Genomic DNA, 25,823 nt, shown 5'->3' on the forward strand with positions numbered 1-25,823 from the left:
TGTAACTGTCAGTTCATCTCCTTTTGTGCGTCAGCCACCCAGAGGGCTTTGAGTTTATAGAAGGGACTCAGGGAGCAGTGGGGATGGGGGTGGGTCTTGTGTTGTTGAAGATTTGCTGCCTTTAGTCCAGGTCATTGGGCTAAAGTAATCAAGGTGAATGAGTTCTTGAGGACAGGAATCCCAAGCCTGCACAAGAGATACATGCTAATTACAGACTTGTTCTCCCACAGCTTGGACTTGTTCCAAGGATAGTACCCCCCCCCAACTTTATATAAATAAAGCATCTTGTAGACTGTCATGTAACATCAAGAGAGGGTCAAGTCAGGTTTCCAGGAATCTTTCTTCAGAAGATGTTTCAAAGGCCCACATTTCTTTCAACATGCCCTATGGTGTTGTCCTCATCTACTGGGTCAATGCTGGGTCACTGAGTGACCATGTCCCTGCCTGCTGGAAGAATTAAGAGAGGAAAGAGAGAACAAACAACTTCCTTTAAACAACTGGTATAGAGAAGTTGCATAATTGTGTCCACAACTTATGTGTGTCAATGGTGTCTGCAATTGTGTGGTCTTTTGGTTAGGGACATTATTTTCTATAAAACTAATACCAATGCACACTTAATATAATCAATACTAATTCCCAATATCATTTAAAGTGGAATATAAATTCAAATTTTTCAAAATATCTTTTATTATTATTTTTTGTTCACCAAAATTGTTTTTAATTCATCTGTAAGTTTTTGGCAAAATTTTCCCATGACACCAGGTGGGTCATGAGAATCTTTTTCTTTTTTTAATTTGAAACAAAATTTCAATTGTTTAAGACTATTCAGAACATTCATTTCTTACTGTGTGAGCTGTGGTAGGCTGTGCTTTTTGAGTTATTTGTTCCATTGTCTCTGAGTTTTCAAATTGCTATCTGTACAGTTGTTCATAAAATTCTCTTGTTATCCACTGATACCTGCAGAGTCTGTACTAATGTCCTCTGTTCCCATTCCTGTTATTGGAAATGTGTCATTCTTCCTTTTTTATTTGTCAATTGTACTAGAAGCATTTCATATTAATGGTGTTTTGAAAGAACATACTCTTTGTTTCAGTTATTTTCTCTATTGTTTTTAAGTTTCGTTGATTTTTTTTTCTGTTTTTGATTTCATTTATTTTTCTTCTTTCTGTATTATTTCCTCTCTTCCTTTTGCTTTAGGTTATCTTGCTCCTCATTTTCTAATTTCTTTGAAGCAGAAATTTAAATTATTGGTTTAGACTTTCTTTTTTTCTAGTGCCACATCTGGGTCTCTTTTTGTGCTAGGGAATTAGGAGAGTGGACCTGGGTGGCTGACTGCCACAAATACATACATATCCACACACACACACAAATATGCTTAATATAGTTGTAGAGGTCAGACGTCTATGATGGTGGCTGGGCTGTGTTCCCGCCAAAGGCTTTAGAGGAGAATCCATTTCCTTCCCCTTTCCAGCTCCCAGAGGTGCCCACACTCCTTGGCAAAGGGCCCCACATCACGCTGACCTCTGCTTCTGACATCGCACCTCCTTCTCTGACTCTCCTGCCTCCATCTTTTATTTGTAAGAATCTTTGTGATCACATGAGCTCCACTCAGAAAACCCAAGATAATGTGCCATCTCAAGATCTTTAACTTGATCACTACTATCACCTCTTTGACATATATGGTAATCTATGCACAGATTTGGGGGATTGTGTGCCAACCATATTAAATCAAGAATAGGTTGAAACCCCTTCCTGTGATCTATGCACTGTCCTGCAGGATATTTTTTTTTAATATTTTCAAAATTTAGGCAAATTTAATATTGGTTGTGTTATTTTCAAATATTTAGATTCCTGACCTTATCAGACTTGACTATTTCTCCTGAAATTTTTCTAATGGCTGACTGAGGATGGGATTGCAGCCTAGTGAGTGATTGTGCATTAGGACTTGCTGAATTTTCTCTTGTCTCACAGTTATTTTCATACTCTGGAACTTTCTCTTCAAGTAATAGGACCCTTGCAGCCTGAGAAAAGAGAGTGTGAGATGAGGGATTCCTGTACCCTAATGTCTGCCTCAAGCTTGAGGCCAGGAGGCAGGTCAAAGCCACAGAGTGTTGGCGGGCCCAGGTGGCCTCAGATGGAGTAAGTGGAAGCCCTGGGAATGGTTCCTCTGTGATCCTTCTAATCAATCCTCTTATCACCTGATTTCCAGGCCCAGGACGGTCTTCGCCTCTCCTGGTAGTTTTCCTCCTAGGCCCCAAGGTGCTGTTATTGGTTGGCGTCTCCATCATCTTAATCTGCAAGAAGTTTTGAGCATAAATGTAAGTTGGGGTGGGATGGAGGGCAGGACAAGTTCTGTCCTAGAGCTTGGGGAGGCTACTCATAGACCCACGTTGAGTTAAAAGAGGGTGAAGTAGCTCCCTCAGTCTCCTCAGGAGACCCTGCTTCCCTCTCAGTGTTACCCAGTTCTCAGGAGGTGTGTGAGGTCCTGGAGGAGATGGGCTGGATCAGGGGTTTTCAAAGGGTATCCACAGAGTCTTAGGGATTGAGAGGGTGCTGAATGAGGAACATCTGAGTGGGTGGTTCGCTTAAAACCTGGGACTTCTTGGGGCAAAAGAAATCCATATTTCAGGGCAATGTTGAGAAGTTTAGATCAGCTGTTCTGAGGGGTATCTTGCTCTGACCCTCTGTGTAACAGAGTAGAAAGGCTTAGGAAGGGGCATCAGGGACATAGAATCTGGGGAGGAGAGAAGGAGGCTGAGTGGGCAAAGTCCTATCTCAGGAGCTGCCCATCCTCTCAGGACAGGCATCCTAGGAAGAGAACATGTGGGTACATCAGAGGGATTCATGAATTGTTTCTTGAGTGACGAGCACATAACTATGACATTTTCCCACAGCCCCATCCTTCCTGCCTGCTTGGGGCCACCCTCTGTCTCTACTGCCTCCTTCCCTCTCAGAAGGGCCCAGCCTTGGAGAAGGACCCAGCTAGAAGCTCCCACAACTTTGCTCCAAATGCCTCCCTTCCATGGAGACCTGCCTGCTCACATGTTCCTGAAGCCCCCAGAGCTGTGTCTTCATACTTGGTCCTGAGTGGGGATCATGGGAAGTAGTTCTGGGGACTGACTCATGACATATCCCTGGAATTTGAGAAATAACTCAGATCAACACAGATCAGGTTATCTCTCATCTGTAACCCTGGACTTGGCTCACACTAATGTTCTCTGTAGAGAAGTTATTCTGTCTTCTGTTCACTAGACTCCTCACCCTTTGAGTATAAATGATGCCCTATCTTGGTTTTAAGAAAAATTATTCTCCTTCCTCATTGTCTCAATAGCCTATTTTTCAAACCCAAAGAGTAGTGTTCCCTCCTCTCTCTGTGATGGGAAGAGTAGTCTTGATATCATTTTGCATCCTTCCCAACCCCGTTGCTCATGGTAAATACACTATGTCCAGAAGCCTGGAGTCATCCTTGATTTCTCTTTCTTTTATATCACATATTCAGTTCTGTCTTTAAAGTGATTATGTCCAGTAGCGTAATGGTAAATCTTTAACAATTGGCTGTTAAAAAGAAAAAATAAGCCTAATTAGTAGTACATGTCAAATTCTTGATGTAAAATGCTTTCAATGTGGTCAAATTCAAGTTCACAACCATTTAGCAACTTAAAAAATTCCTGAAAATGTAAATGTTGTCTCTCTTGAGCCAGTCCAAGCCTCTCACAGCTCACCACTGAACTCTTTCCTTAATCTGCACACTCTAACCCCCATCACCACTCTCTGTCCCAGACACCATCATCCCTTCCTGCATCCCTTCCATAGCACCTGCACCACTGCTATGGTCTCTAACTGGCTTTCCTGTTTCAGGCACAGTGATTCTCAGAATGTCAGTCAAATCCTATCTCTACCCTCACCTTCTTCCTCCAACATGACTGCTTGGCTCACTCTTTACGTTCCTTGCAGTCTCTGCTCAAATGTCACTTTACCAAGGCACCTTTCGTATACCACACTGTATAAAGTATCAATTCCATTCTCACCATGGCATTCCATGAGCTCTTAACCTGGTTAGTTTGTTTCCTGAGCACTTATTACCATCTGACATATAAAAGATAGGCAGCTCTCACTTTGAATGGTAAAAAAGGACTATAAAAATTACTGTGTAAATGGAATCATGGAATCCAATCTCAGTAATGTTGCGATGAATAATGATTGTTTTGTGACTTTTAAAATTTGTTTTTAAAGCATTAGAAACTCTCTGTCAGCTACTAACAATATATAGTTTGACAAAGTAGAAACATTGAGTATTAAATCAATCAATTTCTATATAAAAACTTGTCTAAAGTGTTTGAACAGCACCTGGTTTCTTCTCCTTGTATAATTTACAATATAAGAGCATCTTTTTTACAGCTTGGTGAATTATGCTCCTTGGTAAGTTTGGATCAATTTCCGACATTTTATGCTTGTACTCTCAAAGTTGAGAAATCTTTACAAAACTTCCTTTAATTTGAAATATTTGCTGCTGTCACTTCCTCTGGGAACTTTCACCCTTTTCTTACCACCAGTTTCCTCATTTATGTCATAAGTTGGCCTTCACTAAGTTCTTCTGACTGCACATCTGGAATCTTTCTTACAGTATTAAGTTACTACTCAACTATTTTTTCTGTAATACATTTGCATTCAATTTGAATATAACTTCTGGCATCATCACTTTTTGTCTCTCCATTGCACTTTTATTTGTTGCCAATTCCCTTTTACAATTATTCAGTTTGTAAATGACATGTGAGTTCTTTACTGAGAGAAAGGAGACAACACAACTATTTATTTTTCTGTCTGTGCCAAAACAGAGTAACAGAGTCACAGTGACCAATCCTGCAGACTTCTGAAGAATTAACAGGATTGGTTATTGATCATGATGAGCATCTGTTAGTACTTAGTGATTTGTGGACTGACATAGAGTTAGCAGCAAAGTTGTACTTCATGTAATTGTTCACAGTAAATTTCCTGTGACAACTGAAATCTGAACCATGTGTTGGGGGTTGATGTTATTCAACTAAACTGAAATTAATGCACCCTGCAACATGAACCCTGATGTATGTGTTGTCTCTTCCTCAAACAAGATGTCAGTTTTATGAGAATAGACTGAATCCTCAGTTGCCAGAACATTGACTGCCACCTACCAGGCCATTAATGTTTAATAAATGAATGAATTAGTTTTTACTAAATGTTGGATTTCAAAATAAAAATTAGCTAATTCAGTCACCTGGCTCTTGTGTTCTAAAGTCCTTTCGTTAAAGGCTAAACTCTCCACTTTGTGTTTAGAAGTCTTATCAAAAATTCAGTATCCTTCAGAATATAAGGAAGTGAAAAGCCAAAAGAAAACGAAACCAAAATGCAAAAACTGACATTTACTAGAGTTTGTCAAAGGGTCTCAGGAAACAACAGAAAGAGGCCCCAATAGACAAAGCTGGAACAATTTGAGCAAAAAATATATTAAGTATTGGATGTAATGCTTTTGTCACCTCAAAATTCATATTTAAAATAATGTCCAAGGTACCATGCTTCCAGTTGGTGCATTTGGAGCACAACTAGTTCACAAGGGATTCTCTGTCATGAATGGGATTGCTGCTGCTGCTGCTGCTAAGTCACTTCAGTCGCGTCTGACTCTGTGCGACCCCATAGATGGCAGCCCACTGGGCTCCCCCATCCCTGGGATTCTCCAGGCAAGAACACTGGAGTATACTTTCCAAAAGAGACCCACAAGGTCTTCCTAGTTCCTTCTGTCATGTGAGGATACAATGAGAAATTTGCAATCCAAAAGAGGGATTTTTGATCAATCCAAAATTATGCTGCTACTATGATAGTGGAATTTGGGCCTCCAGAACTGTGAGCAATAAATTTCTGTTTTCTATCACTCAGTCTGTGATATTTTGTTATAGCAGCCAAAATGTTAGGATTGCAACTTCAAACATCAAATAAATATCTGTGAGTCCATATTGATGTAAATAAATCATTGAATATATTAATGAATGGAGCAGAATTTTTAAAAATCTTCTGTACAGGAAAGTCCTAAATAATTTATGTAGATACTTCACTCTAAAAAAGGGAAACCCAGTTTACCACTCCTGAGGTATGGGCTGCATGTGGTGACTCATTTCCAAAGAAGACAGAATGGAAGGAGGAAAAAGGGTCACTTTACAGTGGGGAAATTTGACAAATACAAATGATCCAGGTCATTAAATGTTCTTCAACAATCAAAATCAATATCAATAGGCATAAATCATGTAGATCTGATGAAAATGGCACTTTTCCTCTGGGACTTTCTTCCCACAAAACCTATAACCATCGTTTAATTACGAGAAAGGCATCAGAAAAGTTGTAGTAGAGGGACACCCTACAATAAATTTGAGAAGTATTTATCATATCTGTCAAAATCATCAAAAATAAGGAAAGTCAGGAAACATATCACAGCTGAAAGGAGCCTAAGGAGAAACATGACAAGTAATTGTGTGTGGTACACATCCTGTGTGATCCTACACAGGATCGTTGAAAAGACAAGGACTTTATGAAACATTTAAGGAAGCCTGTTATGGGCTAAATGTTTGTGTCCTTCCAAAATTCATTTGTTCAAATTTAATCCCTGATGTGATGGTATTTGGAGGTGGGTCTTTGTGAAGGGATTAAGTCTTAAGGGCGGAGCCCTTTCCTAGAATGTCATATATTTGGAATCATGCAGCATGTAGATTTTTACTTTCAGTTATTAAAAACAATTTAAGATTTCTCCGCATCTGTTGAAGGATTGAGAGCTGATTTCATTTTAGTCAAGAATAATATTTGATTATCTGGATTCACCAATTTCTTTAAAAACTCATCTAGGTGATTTTCAAGTTTTTGCAAGTATGAATAAAGCTGCTATGAACTTCAGGGAGAATATTTTCCAGGACTCTCTCCTGATACCTTAAATATCCCTTGGATTGTAGATGGCATGCTCCATCTGTCTCACAACATCTTCTTTCTGTGAATGACAGCTAAACTGTGCCTGAACTCCTGATTCACACAAGTATGAAATAATAGACTTGCGTTTTTTAAGCTACTATGTTTGTGGTAATATGTCATTAAGCAATAGAAAACATATGCACTGAAACTGAAAAATCCATCAAGAGGAAGTCTTCCATAGTTTCACATAACTCATCTTGCAAGCAGTCTGTGCATCTTCCAGGAACAGTGAACTTCATGACAATGTTGCTTATGTACCACCCAAGAACAATTAACTACTAAGGAATAACATTTTGTTGGCTAGGGCTGAGCATTGATTAATATGAAACACTCTGATAGTTAAGAATTTTCACAGTCTAAGAATCAGTTTCCCCCCATTAGGAAAAATATCAATTTCATGGAGAAAAACAAGTATTAACATTTATTTTGGTGAATTGGGATAAGTTGACTTTTGCACCATAAAAGAACCTGTGGAAAATGGGAGGTGACTTTTTCTCCAGGTAACTCTCTGAATACTGTTTGTTTGTTAAGATCACCTTGTCCTTAGCCTGGGGCCTTGTCTCTGATCCCAAAACATAAAGAAGAGTCTGACACAGACTCTATTTGACATTTCTTGTTTATTAGAAATGTATTTGTCCTCATTGCAAGTATATTTATTTAAGTGCCTGTTATGCTCCAGGCCATCCTTATATCCTAATGTAGAAGAGAGGTGCCATCTTCCTTTCAGTGTATTGGTTCCCTTCTTCTAACCCAGGTGGCAACCACATTTATAATTTTTATACTTTGGTGCCACTACATGTGGCTGAAAGAGTGTGGAATGAAATCTCACCTTGACCTATACCAGAACCTCAGAACCTCTTGGGCAAGACAAGGAACATGAGCAATGATGTGACATTTCTTCCAAGAACTTCAGATAAAGAGTTTCCGGTGAACCAACCTGAGAGTTTAGTGTCAGTCAAGGCTGGAGATGTTGCAACCAGGGCTGCAACATGTCATCTCAGTCCCCAGAGACTTATCTGGGGGACTTCTTGTCTGGTTCAGTTGGGACTGGGCCAGAATGATAACTAATTTAGGGTTTCAGTGGAAGGCAATTCCCACAAGTATTCCAAGTGGAAAACACAATGACTAATCAATTGAATTGATTTCATCTGCATCAATGATGTGTCACATGGGATGGTGACACCAACACTGTGTAGTTAGTGAAAGCACATCCTGAGAAGTCAATATATCTTGTTCAGGTAACTAAGTGTTCACGGATGGTAAAAATAATCTGATAAACTACATCCTTTTGCTTGGTAAAAGTAAGTTTTTTATGCAATATGCTCTAAATCATTATCACACACTGTATATTGTACTCCTTCATTCACAAACTACCCCAAAGGCTAGAATCCTGATGATGGCCCTTCTGATTATTCTTTCAAGAATAATCCTGTGTCCAATACTGATTCAAGCCAGGCTGAGATGCTATGCCTTCTGTGATGGCCAAATTAAGACATTGGACATTCCAATTAAAACCCAAATATAAGACACTGGGCATTCCCAATTAAAACCTGAACATGACACTGGACATTCCCAACTGAAAAAAAAAAAAAAAAAAAAGAGGTTGGAAAAAGGCAACTAAATGTGTGTACTGTAGGGTCCAAAAGGCTGGAAAACTGAGACCTGGATGGCTAACAAGTCATTCTGAAATGTGAAAGTGAAAGTTGCTCAGTTGTGTCTGACTCTTTGCAACCCCATGGAGTATACAGTCCATGGAATTCTCCATGCCAGAATACTGGAGTGGGTAGCCATTCCCTTCTCCAGGGGATCTTCCCAACCCAGGGAGCAAGCCTAGGTCTCCCACATGGCAGGCAGATTCATTACCAGCTGAGCCACCAGGAATGTCATTCTGAAGTTTTAGACAAACCTGGGCTCCAAAATATTTATTGTATCTCTTATGACCTATTTCTTGACCTGGAATATCAGAAACAGATACTTGTAGCTACATTTTCACTTCTGGATTTAGGATGAAATCTCAACATGGGTGAAGTTTGCCCCTAGATTCCTAATATCAACTGAGTCAAAGCAACGGAATCTGTAAGCAAGCAGAATCTCTTCCAGTCGGCAAATTCCACTCACCCATTTCCAACTGGAATATAACTGGGGCCTGTGACAGTTACCTGAAGGGCCACCACAATTCAGTGTGGGACCTCATCCCCTACACGGGAACTCAATGAATGGGTATGTCCTCCTACTGTGGCCAGAATTCGCTCTGGGGAATCATGAGACTAGAAGGAGTGAGTGTCACTCAGTCCCAGATTTTGTTTACAAAATTCTTCCAGGAGAGTTAAGTCAGTCTCCTGACACTTGACCTTTCCCTGGTCTGCTCTGAGAACTGTACCCTAAGGTCTGCTGTTCTTTCATTCTATGGAAACAACCAGTGTTTCCTGCTCCTTGCCACCTTCTGATTTAATATTATGAAATATATTGAGATGAGTGTGTTTCTCTATTCTGAACACAAAGACAGCAGAAGGAAGAATGTGAAAAATTAGAGCAGAGATAATCAAAAGCAATGAAAATCAAAAGAAGGCAGTAAGAGATGAAGGGAGGAGGGGAAAGATACAAGAAACACAGAAAACAATTAACAAAAGGACAATAGTAAGTCCTTCCCTATTAGTAATTATTTTAAATGTAAATTGATTCAGTTCATCAATACATCAATGTATAGACATAGATCCGGATCACCCGAATCTACCTGCAATGTGGGAGACATGGATCCCTGGGTCAGGAAGATCCCCTGGAGAAGGGAATGGCTACCCACTCCAACATTCTTGCCTGGAGAATTCCAAGGACAAAGGAGCCTGGCAGGGCTACAGTCCATGAGGTCGCAAAGAGCTGGACACAGCTAAGCGACTACTACTTTCACTTCTTGCCCTATTAGTACTTAATTTAATTGTAAATTGATTCAGTTCCCCAATACTTTAATACATAGACATAGATTGACTAAATGGGGAAAAAGCAACCAGGATACAAGTACATGGCATCTGTAAGAGTCTAAATTTAGATCTATGAATATACCTAGTCTGAAAGTGAAAGAAAAGAATAATGTGCTCCATGAAAATAGCAACAAAAACATAGCAGGGGGTAGAACTATCCCAGTAATAGATAAAATAGAATTGATCTTAAAAAACAGATACAAAAGTCAAAGAGGACATTATATAGTGTCAATAGATCAGTTCTACCAAGAGAATATTTTTAATGGTTGTACATCAAATGTCAGTCCTCTACATGTAAGAAGCAAACTTTGCCAGAATGGAAGGGAGAACTAGACAGAAATAAAACACTAGAAAGAGATCTTAATAGCTCACTTTCCATAATAAATGAAAAACCAGATTGAATATTAACAAGGACAGAGGACTTGAATAACACTATAGATTAATTGGCTTCCCAAGTGATGCAGTGTTAAAGAATCCACTTGCCAATGCAAGAGACACAAGAGATGCAAGTTTGATTCTTGGGTCAGGAAGATCCCCTGGAGTAGGAAATGGTAACACATTCCAGTATTTTTCCCTAGAGAATTCCATGGACAGAGGAGCCTGGTGGGCTACAGTCCGTAGGATCACAAAGTACTGGATATAACTGAGCAACTGAGCATACACACCTAGATTAATTGGACATCACAGGCGTGTTCAGGACATTCTACCAAATAACAGCTGAATATACATTCTTCTCAAGTGCACATGGAATATCCTCCAGGATAGACCACGTGGTAAGCAACAAAATAAGTCTCAACAAATTTTAAAATATTGTAATTATAGAAAGCATCTTCTCCGATTACAATTGAATGAAATTACAAATCAATAGCAGAAAAAGAACATGAAAATCAAAGATATTTGGAAATTAAACATATAACCAATATATGAAAGAAGAAATCATCAGGAAACTTAGATAATACTTTGAGATAAATAAAAACAAAAACACAACTTACCCCCTTACCAAAAATTACGGCTACAGAAAGCAAGGCTCCAATACTCCTACCCATATTTAATTAACAATGTTTAGCTCTATTTGCCTTACTTTGAAATTTCAAAGAAAAAAGGTTTTCTCAGAAAAAGAGACACAGAAATACAGAACAGACTTTTGAACCCTGTGGGAGAATGTGAGGGTGGGATATTTCAAAAGAACAGCATGTATACTATCTATGGTGAAACAGATCACCAGCCCAGGTGGGATGCATGAGACAAGTGCTCGGGCCTGGTGCACTGGGAAGACCCAGAGGAATCGGGTGGAGAGGGAGGTGGGAGGGGGGATCGGGATGGGGAACATGTAAATCTATGGCTGATTCATATCAATGTATGACAAAACCCACTGAAATGTTGTGAAGTAATTAGCCTCCAACTAATTAAAAAAAAAAAAAAAAAAGAAAAGGAAAAAGGTTTTCTTTAATTTTTTTAAAAGGTGACTTTATTGAGAGTGAGAGAACTTGTGACCAGTTTCTGGGAAAAGAAGACGGAGAGCAGGCAGGCAGGGGTAATTTCAATGGATGTTTCTTTCTGTTGTTTTGTTTAGCTGTCCCCACCCCAAAGATCAGTGCCAAACCTTCTGGGATACGAATCCAGGTGAATCAGAGAATCTCTGTTGCCGTGTGCACTACTTCTTTTTTTCACTGTGTCCAATAATCTTTGCTGGTGTTACTAGATCTGTAATTTATTTTTAAAATTTTACTGGAGTGAGTTGATCTACAATGCTGTATTAGTTTTAGGTGTACAGCAAAGTGATTCAGTTACACACATTCGTGTATTCATTCTTTTTCAGATTCTTTTCTCATATAAGTTATAACAAAATATTTAGTAGAGCTCCCTGTGCTATATAGTAAGTCCTTGTTGGTTATCTGTCTTATGTATAGTAGTGTGTGTTAATCCTTAGCTCCTGATTTATCCTTTCCTCTATGTTTCCCCTTTGGTTAGCGTAAGTTTGTTTTTGATACCTGTAAGTCTGAAAATAAGTTCGTTTGTCCTGAAAATAAGTTCATTTGTAATGAGGCTCCACATATGAATGGTATCATATGATATTTGTCTTTCTCCATCTGACTTACTTCCCTTGGTGTGATAACCTCTAGGTCCATCTATGTTGCTGCAAATGGCATTATTTTGTTCTTTTTTGTAGTTGACTAGTATTCCATTGCATATATGTACCACATCTTATCCATTCCTCTGCTGATAGACATTTAGGCTGCTTCCACGTCCTGGCTATCACAAATAGTGCTGCAATGAACTTTGGGATGCTTGTATCTTTTTGAATTATGGTTCTCTCCAGATGTATGCCCAGGAGTGGGATTGCTGGATCATATGCTACTTTCATTTTTAGTCATTTCAGGAACCTCCATACTCTTCTCCTTAGTGGCTGTACCCATGTGAGCCACTTCCATCCCACCCACCTGCACCTCGTTGGGTTGGAGAACAGGTCAAAACAAGACCTTTAGAGTTCCCCCAAGTCACTAGAAACCCAAATGGGACCTCCTCTCTGGAGCACACCTGGAAGGCAGCGTTCATGCTATATGAGAGTGAGTTGCCTGCTGGGTGGTCCAGAATGAGCAGCTCCCAGTCCAGGCCAACATCACCCTGCAGGCTCAGGTGCCTAGACTGGGGGAAGGTGGGTAGAGTCTCTCGCCAACCCCTCTGGGTAGCATGGCTGAAAATATCAGGTGTGAAGACACCTGCCATCTGCCTGGGTTGCAGACAATAGTAGGTCAGGGACTCAGGGCAGCAGGTGATGAGGTTAAGGAAGGGAGGACAGTCTGGGCTGATGATAAAAGTCTCAGGCACTCATCCTCAAATTTCATTTCTCCATCCTCTATATCCTCCTCAAGAAGAAGGAGTCGGACTTCTGTCCCTAATTCCATGCACTCTTCTGGTTGAAAAATTCTCTGTGTTAATACTTGACTGCAGTAAACAATAGACACTAAAGACAGCTGACCCCTCAAATTCCTCCCAGGAAGGCTTTAATCAATACTGGTTCTGCTGGACGTTATTGGAAGTCGATTTTAAAGAGAGGCCAGGATTCTTGACTGGCTTAGCTGGGAAACAGGGAGATGCAGGTGTGAAATTCTCATTCTCTCTACTAGTTTTGATTATATTGTCTGTGTGTCTCTCTTTTTCTCTCCTCTGTCACTCCAACTCCTCCTGCTCGTTCTTCATCTTTCCTCCCCAACCTGAGTCTTTCTCCTCCTCATTATTTCACACTGTGCAGTCTCAGCTGACTTTCTCCACAAGGAAGAGCTGTCTGCTAGCAGCTCAGACTAGAGGAAGGATGACTTTGTAAGTCGGCTTGGGAGAGGGCTTTCTTGGTGGCTCAGCAGTAAAGAATCTGCCTGTCATGCAGGAGATGTGGGTTTGATCCTTGGGTCAGGAAGTTCCCCTGGAGGAGGGCATGGCGACCCACTCTAGTACTTTTGCCTGGAGAATCCCATGGACTGAGGAGCCTGGGAGACTACAGTCCATAGGGTTGCAAAGAGCTGGACACAACTGAAGTGACTAAGCACGCAAGCATGTGGCTTGGGAGAATGAATGACTGGGAATGAGGGCAGGCATTGTGGGGAATGGGAAGAGATGGAGACAAGTTAGTTTGAGGATTAGGATTAACCAGTTCCAGGCCAAGCAAGGATAAAGGAGACTAGGGAAGGAATACTCATTATAGGCAATGAGAACTTCTCTGCCTGCAGCATGTATGACAGCCCAAGCAACCCCTAGCAAAAAATGTGTAAGGGATGCTAGGCTACAAATCTACGCATCTTCACGATAGGGTCACTGACCCTGCATTCCATCTCTCCCCGAATGCACTGGCCTTCCCCGCCTGCTCTAGAAATTTGCAGGGGGGATGACTCCACTACCTCTCAACTCTCAATGACACATTTTTTAATCCAGCAGAAATAAGAAAAATGTATGAACATATAATACATCTATAAAGTGAAATATAGAGATCTGGCTGAAAAACTCCAAACTGCTAACTTCGGATTAGAAGCAAGGTACATTATTTCTTTCTTGACTCACCCTGAGTGTTTCCTCTGTCTTATTTTTCTCCTTTGCCTGCATACATGGATCTGTCCCAGTCGTGCAAGGTTAATCCCCTAAGAACATCACTTTGATTCTATCCCCACCCTGTGGAGCTGTTTGATGTGCCCTCTGGTCTGCAATGGGGAAGGGAAACTTCCTTTTCTGGCATCAGGGTCCCTTTCATTCGGTGTTCATGTGCCTTTGCAGCAACACCTCTGCAGCCTGACCCCTAAACCCCTTCTTCAGCTCCCACCCCTTAAACACCCCTACCTCTGTGCCTCTGGTCATGTTTTCTGACACCTGTAGAGCACTTAGTGTGTATCAGCCACCCTCACATATGTTGTCTGACATGTGACAGCTGGGACAGGCAGCAGAGGGATCAGATCTCAGGGGTCTCAAACAGCAGAGCTGGATTCAAAGGGAAAGCTGTCTATTCACAGTTTCAGAGTATTTTCTGTATTTTTCTTCCATCCTCTATGAATTTAAACATTAATGTTGTCTAAGTCTTATTTCAAATCTCCATTTCAATTCTCTATATTTGATATTTATTTCTTCCTGAATTGTCATGTCTGCACACATTCGGTTCTCACTTTTGGCACTGAGACTTCAGGCCTCCTGCAAGTTCCTGACTGCCATTGATGCCTCTCTTATATCTGATGCTCTCACAGTCAAGAAGCTGATACTGGGTCCTATATTTGGAGGTGGCCAGAATTTGGAGCAGAATGGATCTGGGTCACCTCTCAGGGCTGTCCCAGGCCATCTGTGACCTCAGAGAAGGCACAGTCAGGTTCAAGCTCAGTTTCCTCAGCTGGGCAAGAATGATACTATGTCCATTTCATGGGAACCAGCTAAGACTCCTTCCCTTGAACCCTGCTTGGCATCCAGACAATGGTCTACAGTGCGTACTCTGTGATGACTGTATATAGTCTTCATGCTGCCCAGCCCAGAGCTGGACAGAAAGTTGGAAAATATTGAAGTTCATTGATTATAATGGGGACAACTGTGGAGAAACAGAGGCAGCTGTGGGGTAACAGAAAGAGCGCTTGACTTGGAGTCAGAATTCCTGGGTTGGAATGCAAGTTCTGTTTGCTGTGAGGCCCTTGGGTGAGTCATTAACCCTCTCCTTTGTTAACTTCATTAGTCTCTCAGTCTTGTCAAACTCTTTGCACTCTCAAGGGTGTAGCCCACCAAGCTCCTCTGTCCATGAAATTCTCCAGGCCAAGAATACTGTAGTGGGTAGCCATTCCTTTCTCCAGGGAATCTTCCTGACCCAGGATCAAAAACAAGGTCTCAGATTTTTTACTGTCTGATCTACCAGGGAAGCCTATTAGCTTTAGAATATGATTAATAAAGATTTCTCAGGTAGTTGTAGTGGGTCTACCCTGACAATAGTTACAACTTATAGTGTGACTACTATGTGCCACATATTATGATATATGTGAGTTACTTTACTGAATTTCTTAAATAACCAAGAATTAAGAATCATCCCCATTTTACAGATGAGGAAACCAAGTCTTAGAGAGTTGACCTGTCCAGGCTCACGCACAGAAGGGGCTGGGAGTGCAAACTTGGGCTGAGTGTGACCACGAACTTGTGCTCCTACTGTGTCCCTGTGCTGTCTGCCTTCATATGACCTGTCTTGGGAACACTCAGACACCCTTCCCTGTCCAGGGACTGGGGGCAGAGCTGAGCCTGGTCACTGAGCACAGACCCTGGGAACTTATTTTCTAGTTAAGAATCCCAGCTCTACTGACCTGCTGAGGAGCCTGGAGAAGGTACTGAGGCTCTGGCCTCAGTGTCCTCATCTGTGAAATGGGGATAAAATCAGCTCCCTATTCCAGGTTACAGTCAGAACTCAGTGGATTAGGTTTTAGGGTCCGTGAGTGGGGTTGTGAGGTGAGGGTGGGAGTCAGGCCTCTTTACAAACCCTGTAGTCCCTATAGCTTCATTGTCTGGCCCCTGATATCAGTTTCATAATTGAACTCCTGTGAGAATGTAATCTTCAAACACTATGGAAGAGGAGGCGATATGACTCCTACATGGAGATGCTAAGGATTTGCTCACACTGCGTTTGGGGTCCTCCACATCCTCTCACAGGCAGGGTCTCTACTACAGGCAGGAGCAGCCACTCTTCAGCCCTGCAAGGCCTGGGCTGGGCATGACCATCCAACTGACCTTCATATTCCATAGATTCCCCACAGGCCAGGTTACTATGACTTGGCTTTAAAAAGACCAGAGGCTACTAGAGATCAGTGTCCACCCTCGAGGAGAAACCTAGAATGTGACCAGCCGTGTTCTCATTCTGCAGGGTGATGATAAGCACGCCCTTCTCTCCCAGTCAAGCAGAGATTCACACTGGTTTCCCAGGAAACCGTCAGTCTGGACCTTTTCAGGAGATTTAATGTAGAGTTAGGGTGTGATGTCTCTGAACCTGTTTCCTCATCTGAAAAACGGGACATCCCTCACTTGGTTGTGGCAAGAATAACATACTTTACAATGGTAAAGTACTCAGTGTATAAAGTATTTGTATTAACCACACAGAAGTGGTGATTATTATTCATTCTTATTAATGATTCACATCACTCCTCAGAATTCAGTCTCCTTCCTCATTTTTAAAATGGAGATAAAATAATATACCAATTTAATATCAACATTTTGAAATTAATGTATAGGAAGAGGATATAAAGATTATTGTAAACTTTAACTTTTACTATGATGTCTTAGGTCATTAGTCATGCCTGGGTAAAGACTTTATATTCATTCTGACTTTTTGTTGAATTTCTGGCCTATATTGGTGCTTAGAAGGTCTGTAATTCACTGAGGTCATAAGGTATCATGCCTAAAGAGAATCTTAGTGATCATCCCTCTGCTTATGACCCTAAAATCCTGAGAAAGCAAGTGAGGGGTCCAAGGTTGCACGGCACTAACATTAATTACGTACATATCAGACTTTATCAAATATTTTCCCCTTCATTTTGTGTGCTATTATCACTTCATTTTTACCTGGATAAAAATCATATCTCAAATCAGCCCAGCACTGGATCAGCAAAATACATTTGAATAGGTTAATTTATTTAATGTATATTACTGCCCTGTTTTGTTTGTCCCATTCACTTCCAGAAGGAATTCGATTTCAAGAAGTGAAGGCTGCCTGAGATTGTAAAGTAGGTGGATGAGCGAACATTAACATGAAATCAGGCTTCAGCAGTTATGTGACCTCTTGCTTGATACTTAAGTTCTCTCAGCCTCGGTATGTTTGATTGTAAGTTGAAGAATTATATTTCAGGGGGTCCTCCTTATATGAATATTTATTAAATAAACACTATGTGTTAGGAAAATTGTATAGAGAGGCAAATATTGTTAAAAGCACAGATTTTCACAAATGAACTGATCACCTATGAAGTTAGCCCCTGTTCAACAATGCCTGCATCTCAGGTTGAGTTTCCCATGACAAAAATAACCCATGGGTCTCTTTATTTGATTTTCCTAAAAAGCGGAGCCTAAAACTAGGTCTTGCATGTAGGTGATTGGAAGGTAATCCATTGGAACTGGGATAAGACATATGGAAAGGGAGAGAGGGAATGAGGGAAACCCCTAAATGGGTGAATTATTGAATTGGGTATCCCTGTGGACAACTAAGGATAAATACCATGGAGGGCCCTCTGAGGAACTGTGTAGATTCCTTAGGATTGTCCCATTGAGAAGAGAGGCTTGAATGTGCCTGAGCAGGCTTGTTTTATGGGTGTGGAGAAATCCCCAGGCAGAACCTCATGGAGGAAGTGTTTTAGGAAACTGAGTTGGGACGTGGCATCACCCAGCTCGGCTGCTCTGAGATCAGGTGGATTCAAGAGGTGGTAGGGAGCCCAGAAACCCTCTGCTTTAGGATTTGAATGATGTGTAGCAAATTTTAGACCATACTGTGTAATTAGAATCCCACACCCATCACAAAGCAAAATCAGAGATTTGACAAAGTGTATTTCAAGAAGTTGATGCAAATGATGCTGGGGAAATGCTGGGATTATAGGTTGTCTTCTGAGAATTTAAAGATGGGAAAAGAAGAAAAATTATCTATGATACCAATGACCTCTGAGCACTTGAAAAGAGAACATTTTGATTAAAAGAGCCCTCTGTGAAATGTGATAGAACACTCAAATAATTTCAAAGACACATGTACCCCAATGTTCACTGCAGTACTATTTAAAATAGCCAAGTCAAGGAAGCAATCTAGATGTCCATCGACAGATGAATGAATAAGGAAGTGTGGTACATATATACAATGGAATATTACTCAGCCATAAAAATAAATGAATTTCAGTCAGTTCTTGTTGTTATTGTTCAGTCGCTAAGTCATGTCAGATTCTTTGTAACCCCATGGACTGCATGTTTTAAATTTCATATGAATGCTATTAGACTGTATATAGCATTTATTTTTCATAATTAACAAAGTTTATGGGATTTGTTTATATTGATGTATGTAGCTCCATCGTGTTAATTTCCACTGCTCTACAGTTTCTATTGTTAAATATGTGCCACAATGTATCAATTCTTGTCATAGATATTGAAGTTTTTTTGCTAGTACAATTTTGCACAAATATTCTTATCTTTGCTTCCTTGGTACATATGGGAGAGTTCCTTTTCCTCTGGTATGGTACATAAAGTGGACTGTTGGTATCATTGGTGCTTTTGTTATAAAAGAAGGATTTCAATTCTTGATCAAGTTTTGCTCTTTCTGTTGATGGCTTTGATCTCACTGTACTGTGTGTCTGTGTGTGTGTGTCTGTCTATTATAGTTGGGGATTGGGATCTTATTTTTTTCTTCCATAATGATAAATTATCCAGCACTCACTGATCTACACTGCCACTTTGCTATGTATCAGGTTTCCATAAATTTCTTGTTCTTTCAGTAAGGTTTTTGTTCCACTGACCAGCTTGTCTATCTCTCTGACCAAACTACACTGTTGTAGTTAGAGATGCTTTATAATAAGTTTTGATACTTCTATTGGGCAAATCTTCCCATTTTTGCTTGTTTGAGAAGGGGAGAGAAGATAGGGGGTTCAGGAGGGAGTGGAGACATGTACGCCTAAGGCCAGTTCCTATTCAGTTCAGTTCAGTCACTCAGTCTTGTCTGACTCTTTGAGACCCCATGAATCACAGCACGCCAGGCCTCCCTGTCCATTACCAGCTCCCAGAGTCTACCCAAACCCATGTCCATCGAGTCAGTGATGCCATCCAGCCATTTCATCCTCTGTCATCCCCTTCTCCTCCTGCCCACATTCCTTCCCAACATTAGGGTCTTTTCCAATGAGTCAACTCTTCGAATGAGGTGGCCAAAGTATTGGAGTTTCAGCTTCAACATCAGTCCTTCCAATGAATATTCAGGATTGATCTCCTTTAGGATGGACTGGTTGGATCTCCTTGCAATCCAAGGGACTCTCAAGAGTCTTCTCCAACACCACAGTTCAAAAGCATCAGTTCTTTGGTGCTCAGCTTTCTTCACTGTCCAACTCTCACACCCATACATGACTATTGGAAAAACCATAGCCTTGACTAGACGGACCTTTGTTGGTAAAGTAATGTCTCTGCTTTTAAATGTGCTATCTAGGTTGGTCATAACTTTCCTTCCAAGGAGTGAGTGTCTTTTAATTTCATGGCTGCAGTCACCATCTGCAGTGATTTTGGAGCCCCCCAAAATAAAGTCTGACACTGTTTCCACTGTTTCCCCATCTATTTCCCATGAAATCATGGGACCAGATGCCATGATCTTAGTTTTCTGAATGTTGAGCTTTAAGCAAACTTTTTCATTCTCCTCCTTCACTTTCATCAAGAGGCTTTTTAGTTCCTCTTCACTTTCTGCCATAAGGGTGGTGTCGTCTGCATATCTGAGTTTATTGATATTTCTCCCAGCAATCTTGATTCCAGCTTGTGCTTCTTCCAGTCCAGCGTTTCTCATGATGTACTCTGCATATAAGTTAAATTCATATTGATGTATGGCAAAACTCATCACAATACTGCAAAGTAATTATCCTTCAATTAAGATTTAAAAAACTGCTGTGGCTATTTTGGAGGAAGGGTCCAAGTTCATTTTATTTTACTTTATTTTCTGCTTTTAAAAAATTGAAGTACAGTTGATTTGCAGTATTATGTTAATTAGTGATTGAACAGTTTTATAGCTTTTATTCCACTTAATTATAAAATAATGATTATATTTCCTTACACTATACAAAATATCTGTGTTGCTTATTTATACTATACATGGTAGTATGTACCTCTTAATCTCATAACCTTACCTTGCCCCTAACCCCTCCCCTTGCCCCAACCCCTTCCCTTTACTCACTGGTAACTACTAATTTGTTCTCTATATCTATGAGACTGTTTCTATTTTGTTATATATTTTCAAATATTTTATTTTTTAGAGTGCAGTTATAAGTGATAACTAGAGTATTTGTCCTACTCTGACTGATTGATTTGACTAAGCATAATACCCTGTAGGTCAATTCACACTGTTGTTGCAAATGGCAGAAGTTCATTATTTTTAATTGCTGAGTAATATTCCATTTTTTCCAATATACCACATTTTCTTTATCCATTCCATATCTAAGCTATTGTAAATAATGCTGATGATCATTCATGTGCATTTTTAAAAATAGTTTATATTTTACTGTTGTTTTATTTGCATTTCTCTGATGACTGCAGTATTGAGCATTTTTCATGTGCCCGTTGACCGTCTATATGTCTTCTTTGGAGAAATGTCTACTCAGGACTTCCACCCATTTTTAAAAGGGCTTTTTGTTATTGAGTTTTGTGATCTATTTATATATATTAGATATGACCCCTTATTGGTCATATAATTTGTAAAATATCTTTTTCTACTCAGTAGTTTGCTGTTTCATTTTGCTGTGCAAAAGCTTTAATTTTAATTAGGTCATATTTGTTTACATTTGCTTTTGTTTCTTTCTTCTTAGGAGAAAGATAAAAAGAAATATTTCTACAGATAATGTCAAAGAGGGTTCTGCCTTTATTCTCTTCTAGAATTTTTATGGTTTCCTGTTTTACATTTAGTTCTTTAATCAAGTTACAGTTTATTTTTGTGTATGGTAGGAAGAATTGTTCCAATTTTATTCTTTTAAATGTAGCCATCCAGTTTTTTCCAGCCTCATTTATTGAAGAGGCTGCCTTTTCACCATTGTATACTCTTGCATTCCATGTCATAGATTAATTGACCATAAATGTGTTGGCTTATGTCTGGGCTCTCTACTGTTGTACCAAACTATATGCCTGCTTTATGCTGCTGCTGCTGCTGCTGAGTCACTTCAGTTGTGTCTGACTCTGTGAGACCCCATAGACGGCAACCCACCAGGCTCCTCTGTCCCTGGGATTCTCTAGGCGAGAGCACTGGAGTGGGTTGCCATTTCCTTCTCCAATGCCTGAAAGTGAAAAGTGAAAGTGAAGTTGTGCAGTCATGTCCGACTCTTAGCGACCCCATGGACTGCAGCCTACCACGCTCCTCCATCCATGGGATTTTCCAGGCAAGAGTACTGGAGTGGGGTGCTAGTGCCTTCTCCGGCTTTATGCTAGTACCTTGCTATTTTGATTACTGTAACTTTGTAGTATATTCTGAAGGAAGAACATTTGATACCTTCAGCTTTTTCCTTTTTAGCAAGATTATTCTGTGAATTCAGGGTCCTTTGTGGTACCATATAGATTTTGCAATTTGTGTGTAAACACAAAGGCCCCGAATAGCCAAAGCAATCTTGAGGAAAAATAATGGAGCTGTAGAAATCAAGCTTCCTGACTTCAGACTATACTACAAAGCTACAGTCATCAAGACAGTATGGTACTGGTACAAAAGCAGAAACATAGATTAATGGAACAAGATAGAAAGCCCAGAGATAAACCCATGCACTTATGGGCACCTTATCTTTGACAAAGGAGGCAAAAGTATGCAGTGAAGAAAGGACAGCCTCTTCAATCAGTGGTTCTGGGAAAATTGGACAGCTACATGTAAAATAATGAAACTAGAACACTTCTAACATAAAAACAAGCTCAAAATGGATTCAAAACTTAGCTCTTAGATGAAAACATAGACAGTACACTCTTTGACAAAAATCACAGCAAAGTCCTCTGGGAACTATCTCCTAGAGTAACTGAAATAAAAGCAAAGTAAGCAAATGGGAACTAATTGAATTTAAAAGCTTTTGTATAGCAAAGGAATCAATAAACGAGATGAAAAGACAACCCTCAGAATGGGAGAAAATACCTGCAAATGAAGAAATTGGCAAAATGTTAAACTCCAAAATATATAAGCAACTCATACAGCTCAATATCAGAAAAGCAAAAGCCCAATCAAAAAATGGGCAGAAGACCTAAACATTCCTCCAAGGAAGACATACAGATGGCTAGTAAACACATGAAAAGGTGCTCGACTTTGCTCATCATTAAGAGGTTTTAATTAAGAGGTTTCTCCTCGAAAAGGGGACCCTCTTACACTGTTGGTGGGAATGCAAACTAGTACAGCCACTATGGAGAACAGTGTGGAGATTCCTTAAAAAACTGGAAATAGAACTGCCACATGACCCAGCAATCCCACTCCTGGGCATGCACACCAAGGGAACCAGAACTGAAAGAGACACGTGTACCCCAATGTTCATTGCAGCACTGTTTATAATAGCCAGGACATGGAAGCAACCTAGATGCCCATCAGCAGATGAATGGATAAGAAAGCTGTGGTACATATACACCATGGAATATTACTCAGCCATTAAAAAGAATACATTTGAATCAGTTCTAATGAGATGGATGAAACTGGAGCCCATTATACAGAGTGAAGTAAGCCAGAAAGATAAACACCAATACAGTATACTAATGCATATTTACGGAATTTAGAAAGATGGTAATGATAACCCTATATGCAAGACAGAAAAAGAGACACAGATGTATAGAATAGACTTTTGGACTCTATGGGAGAAGGGGAGGGTGGGATGATCTGAGAGAATAGCATTGAAACATGTATATTATCAAGTGTGAAACAGATTGCCAGTCCAGGTTGGATGCATGAGACAAGTGCTCAGGGCTGGTACACTGGGATGACCCAGAGGGATGGCATGGGGAGGGAGGTGGGAGGGGGGTTCAGGATGGGTAACACATGTAAATCCATGGCTGATTCATGTCAATGTATGACAAAAACCACTACAATATTGTAAAGTAATTAACCTCCAAATAATAAAAGTAATGGGGGGGGGGGGGGTGGAAGCAGAGACATTACTTTGCCAACAAAGATCAGTCTAGTGAAAGCTATGGTTTTTCCAGTAGTCATGTATGGATGTGAGAGTTGGACTATAAAGAAAACTGAGCGTGGAAGAATTAATGCTTTTGAACTGTGGTGTTGGAGAAGACTCTTCAGAGTCCCTTGGACTGCAAGGAGATCAAACCAGTCCATCCTAAAGGAAATCAGTTCTGAATATTCACTGTAAGGACTGAGGCTGAGGCTGAAACTCCAATACTTTGGCCACCTGATGTGAAGAACGGACTCATTGGAAAAGACCCTGATGCTGGGAAAGATTGAAGGCAGGAGGAGAAGGGGACAACAGAGGATGTGATGGTTTGATGGCATCACCAACTCCATGGACATGAGCTTGAGCAAGCTCCGGGAGTTGATGATGGACAGAGAAGCCTGGCGTACTGCAGTCCATTGTGTTGCAAAGAGTCGGACCTGACTGAGCACCTGGATTGAATGACTGAGCTGACTGAAGAAGTCTTAAATGGGATTATTTTCTTGTTTTCCTTTTCTGACCATTCATTGTTGCTGTATAGAAACAGATTTCTGCATATCAATCTTGTATTCTGAAATCTTACTGAGTTCATTTTTAAGTTCTAATATTTTTTGTGGAGAGTTTATGATTATTTGTAAGTAGTATGTCATCTGAAAATTGTGACAGTTTTATTTCTTCCCTCTCAAAGTTCCAATACTATATTAAATAGAATTGGTAAGAGCAGGCATCCTTACCTTGTTCCTGAACTCATTGTGAAGGCTTTCTGCTTTTAACCATTGAGCATGATGTTAGCTGTTGGTTTGTCATAAATGGCCTTTATTTTGTTGAGATATATTCCTCTATACCAACTTTGATGAGAGTTTTTATCAGGAATGGATGTTGGATTTTGCCAAAGACCTTTTCTGTGCCTGTTAGATGATTATGTGATTTTTTTCATTCCAGTTGTTAATGTGATAAGTTGCATTGATTGATTTATGAGTATTGAACAATGGGATAACTCTCACATGACCATGATCTTATTTTGTATATTGTTGAGTCAGTTTGCTGATATTTTATTGAGTATTTTTACATATATATTCATCAGGGATATTGGGCTCTAATGTTCTTTTTTTGTATTGTGTTTGTCTGGTTTTAGTGTTGGGGTAATTGTGGCCTCATAGAATAAATTTGAAGTATTCTACCGTCTTCAATTTGTGGAATAGATTGAGTTGGATAGCACTAAATCTTCTTTGTATTTTTGATAGAATTCCCCTGTGAAGCCATCAGGTCCTGGCCTTTAAGTATGCTGGGAATTGTTAAATTACAACAGCAATTTCACTACTAATGATCAGTGTTCAGATTATCTATTTCTTCTTGATTCAGTCTTGGAAGGATGTATATTTCCAGAAACTTGTCCATTTCTTCTACTTTGTAAAAATTGTTGGTACAGTTTTTCATAGTATTTTCATATTCTTTTGTATTTTTGTAATATTAGTTGCTATTTCTCTATCCTTTCTTATTTTGTTTATTTCAAATCACTCTCTCTTCTTAATGAGCCTGGCTAAAGGTTTATTAACTTTGTTTATCTTTTCAAATAACCAGCTCTCAAAAAAACAGGTTTCATTTATCTTTTCTAGTGTATTTTGTCTCTTTTACTTATATCCATTTTGATCTTTATTATTTTCTTCCTTCTTCTGACTTTTCATCTCATCTCTTCTCCCTGTTCTAATTCATTTAGATGGTAGATAAGGTTGTTTAAGATTTTCCTTGCTTCTTGAGGTAGGCCTGTATCACTATAAGCTTTCCTCTTCAAGCTACTTTTGCTGCATCCCATAGATTTTGAAAAGTGTCATTTTGAATTTTCATTTGTCTCATGATATTTTCTGATTTCCTCTTTGATTTTTTTTTCTTTGACCATTGGTTTTCTAGTATCATGTGTTTTAGTCTCCATGTGTTTGTTCTTCTGCATTTCTCTCCCTGTAATTAATTTCTACTTTCATACCATTGTGGTCAGAAAAAGTAGTTGATCTAATTTCTATCCTCTTAAATTTATTGTGACTTGAATTTTGGCCTAATGTGAACTATCTTGGAGAATGTTCCATGTATGCTTGAAAAGATGTGTATTCTACTGCTTTATAGTATATATAAATATATATATATAGCATATAGTATATATATGAAATTAATAAATTCCAACCAGTCTACTCGGTCCTTTAAGACCACCTTATTGATTTACTCTCTGGATAATTTGTGTATTGATGTAAGGGGTCTTCAAGTCCCCTACTATTGCTGTATTATTGCCAACTTCTCCTTTAAAGTCTGTTAAAATTTGCTATATATTTAGATGCTTCTGTGTTAGATGTATGTATGTTAATGAGTTTAATAACCTCCTCTTATACTGATCCCCTTACCATTATATAACGCTTCATCTGTCTTTTGTATAGCCTTGCTTTAAAGTCTTTTTTTCTGATATGAGTATTGGTACCCCTGCTTTCTTGCCATTTCCGTTTGTATGACATCACTCTTTCATCTCCTCAGTTTCAGTCTCCTAACACATTTT

At 39.7% G+C, this 25,823-nt stretch overlaps 1 protein-coding gene across 1 annotated transcript in view; it reads left to right on the forward strand.

The window, feature by feature from the left end:
* LOC133044894 (tyrosine-protein phosphatase non-receptor type substrate 1-like) overlaps window positions 1–5,250 on the forward strand; it is a 33,649-nt gene extending 28,399 nt beyond the window's left edge. The window contains 2 exon segments of the mRNA XM_061126769.1: window positions 2,210–2,318; window positions 2,895–5,250. Coding sequence (XP_060982752.1) covers window positions 2,210–2,310 — 101 coding nt within the window. The 3' untranslated portion in view covers window positions 2,311–2,318; window positions 2,895–5,250.
* Window positions 5,251–25,823: the final 20,573 nt, after the last annotated feature.

The sequence above is a fragment of the Dama dama genome, chromosome 23, assembly GCF_033118175.1.
Source record: "Dama dama isolate Ldn47 chromosome 23, ASM3311817v1, whole genome shotgun sequence".
In the NCBI taxonomy this organism is placed as follows: domain Eukaryota; kingdom Metazoa; phylum Chordata; class Mammalia; order Artiodactyla; family Cervidae; genus Dama; species Dama dama.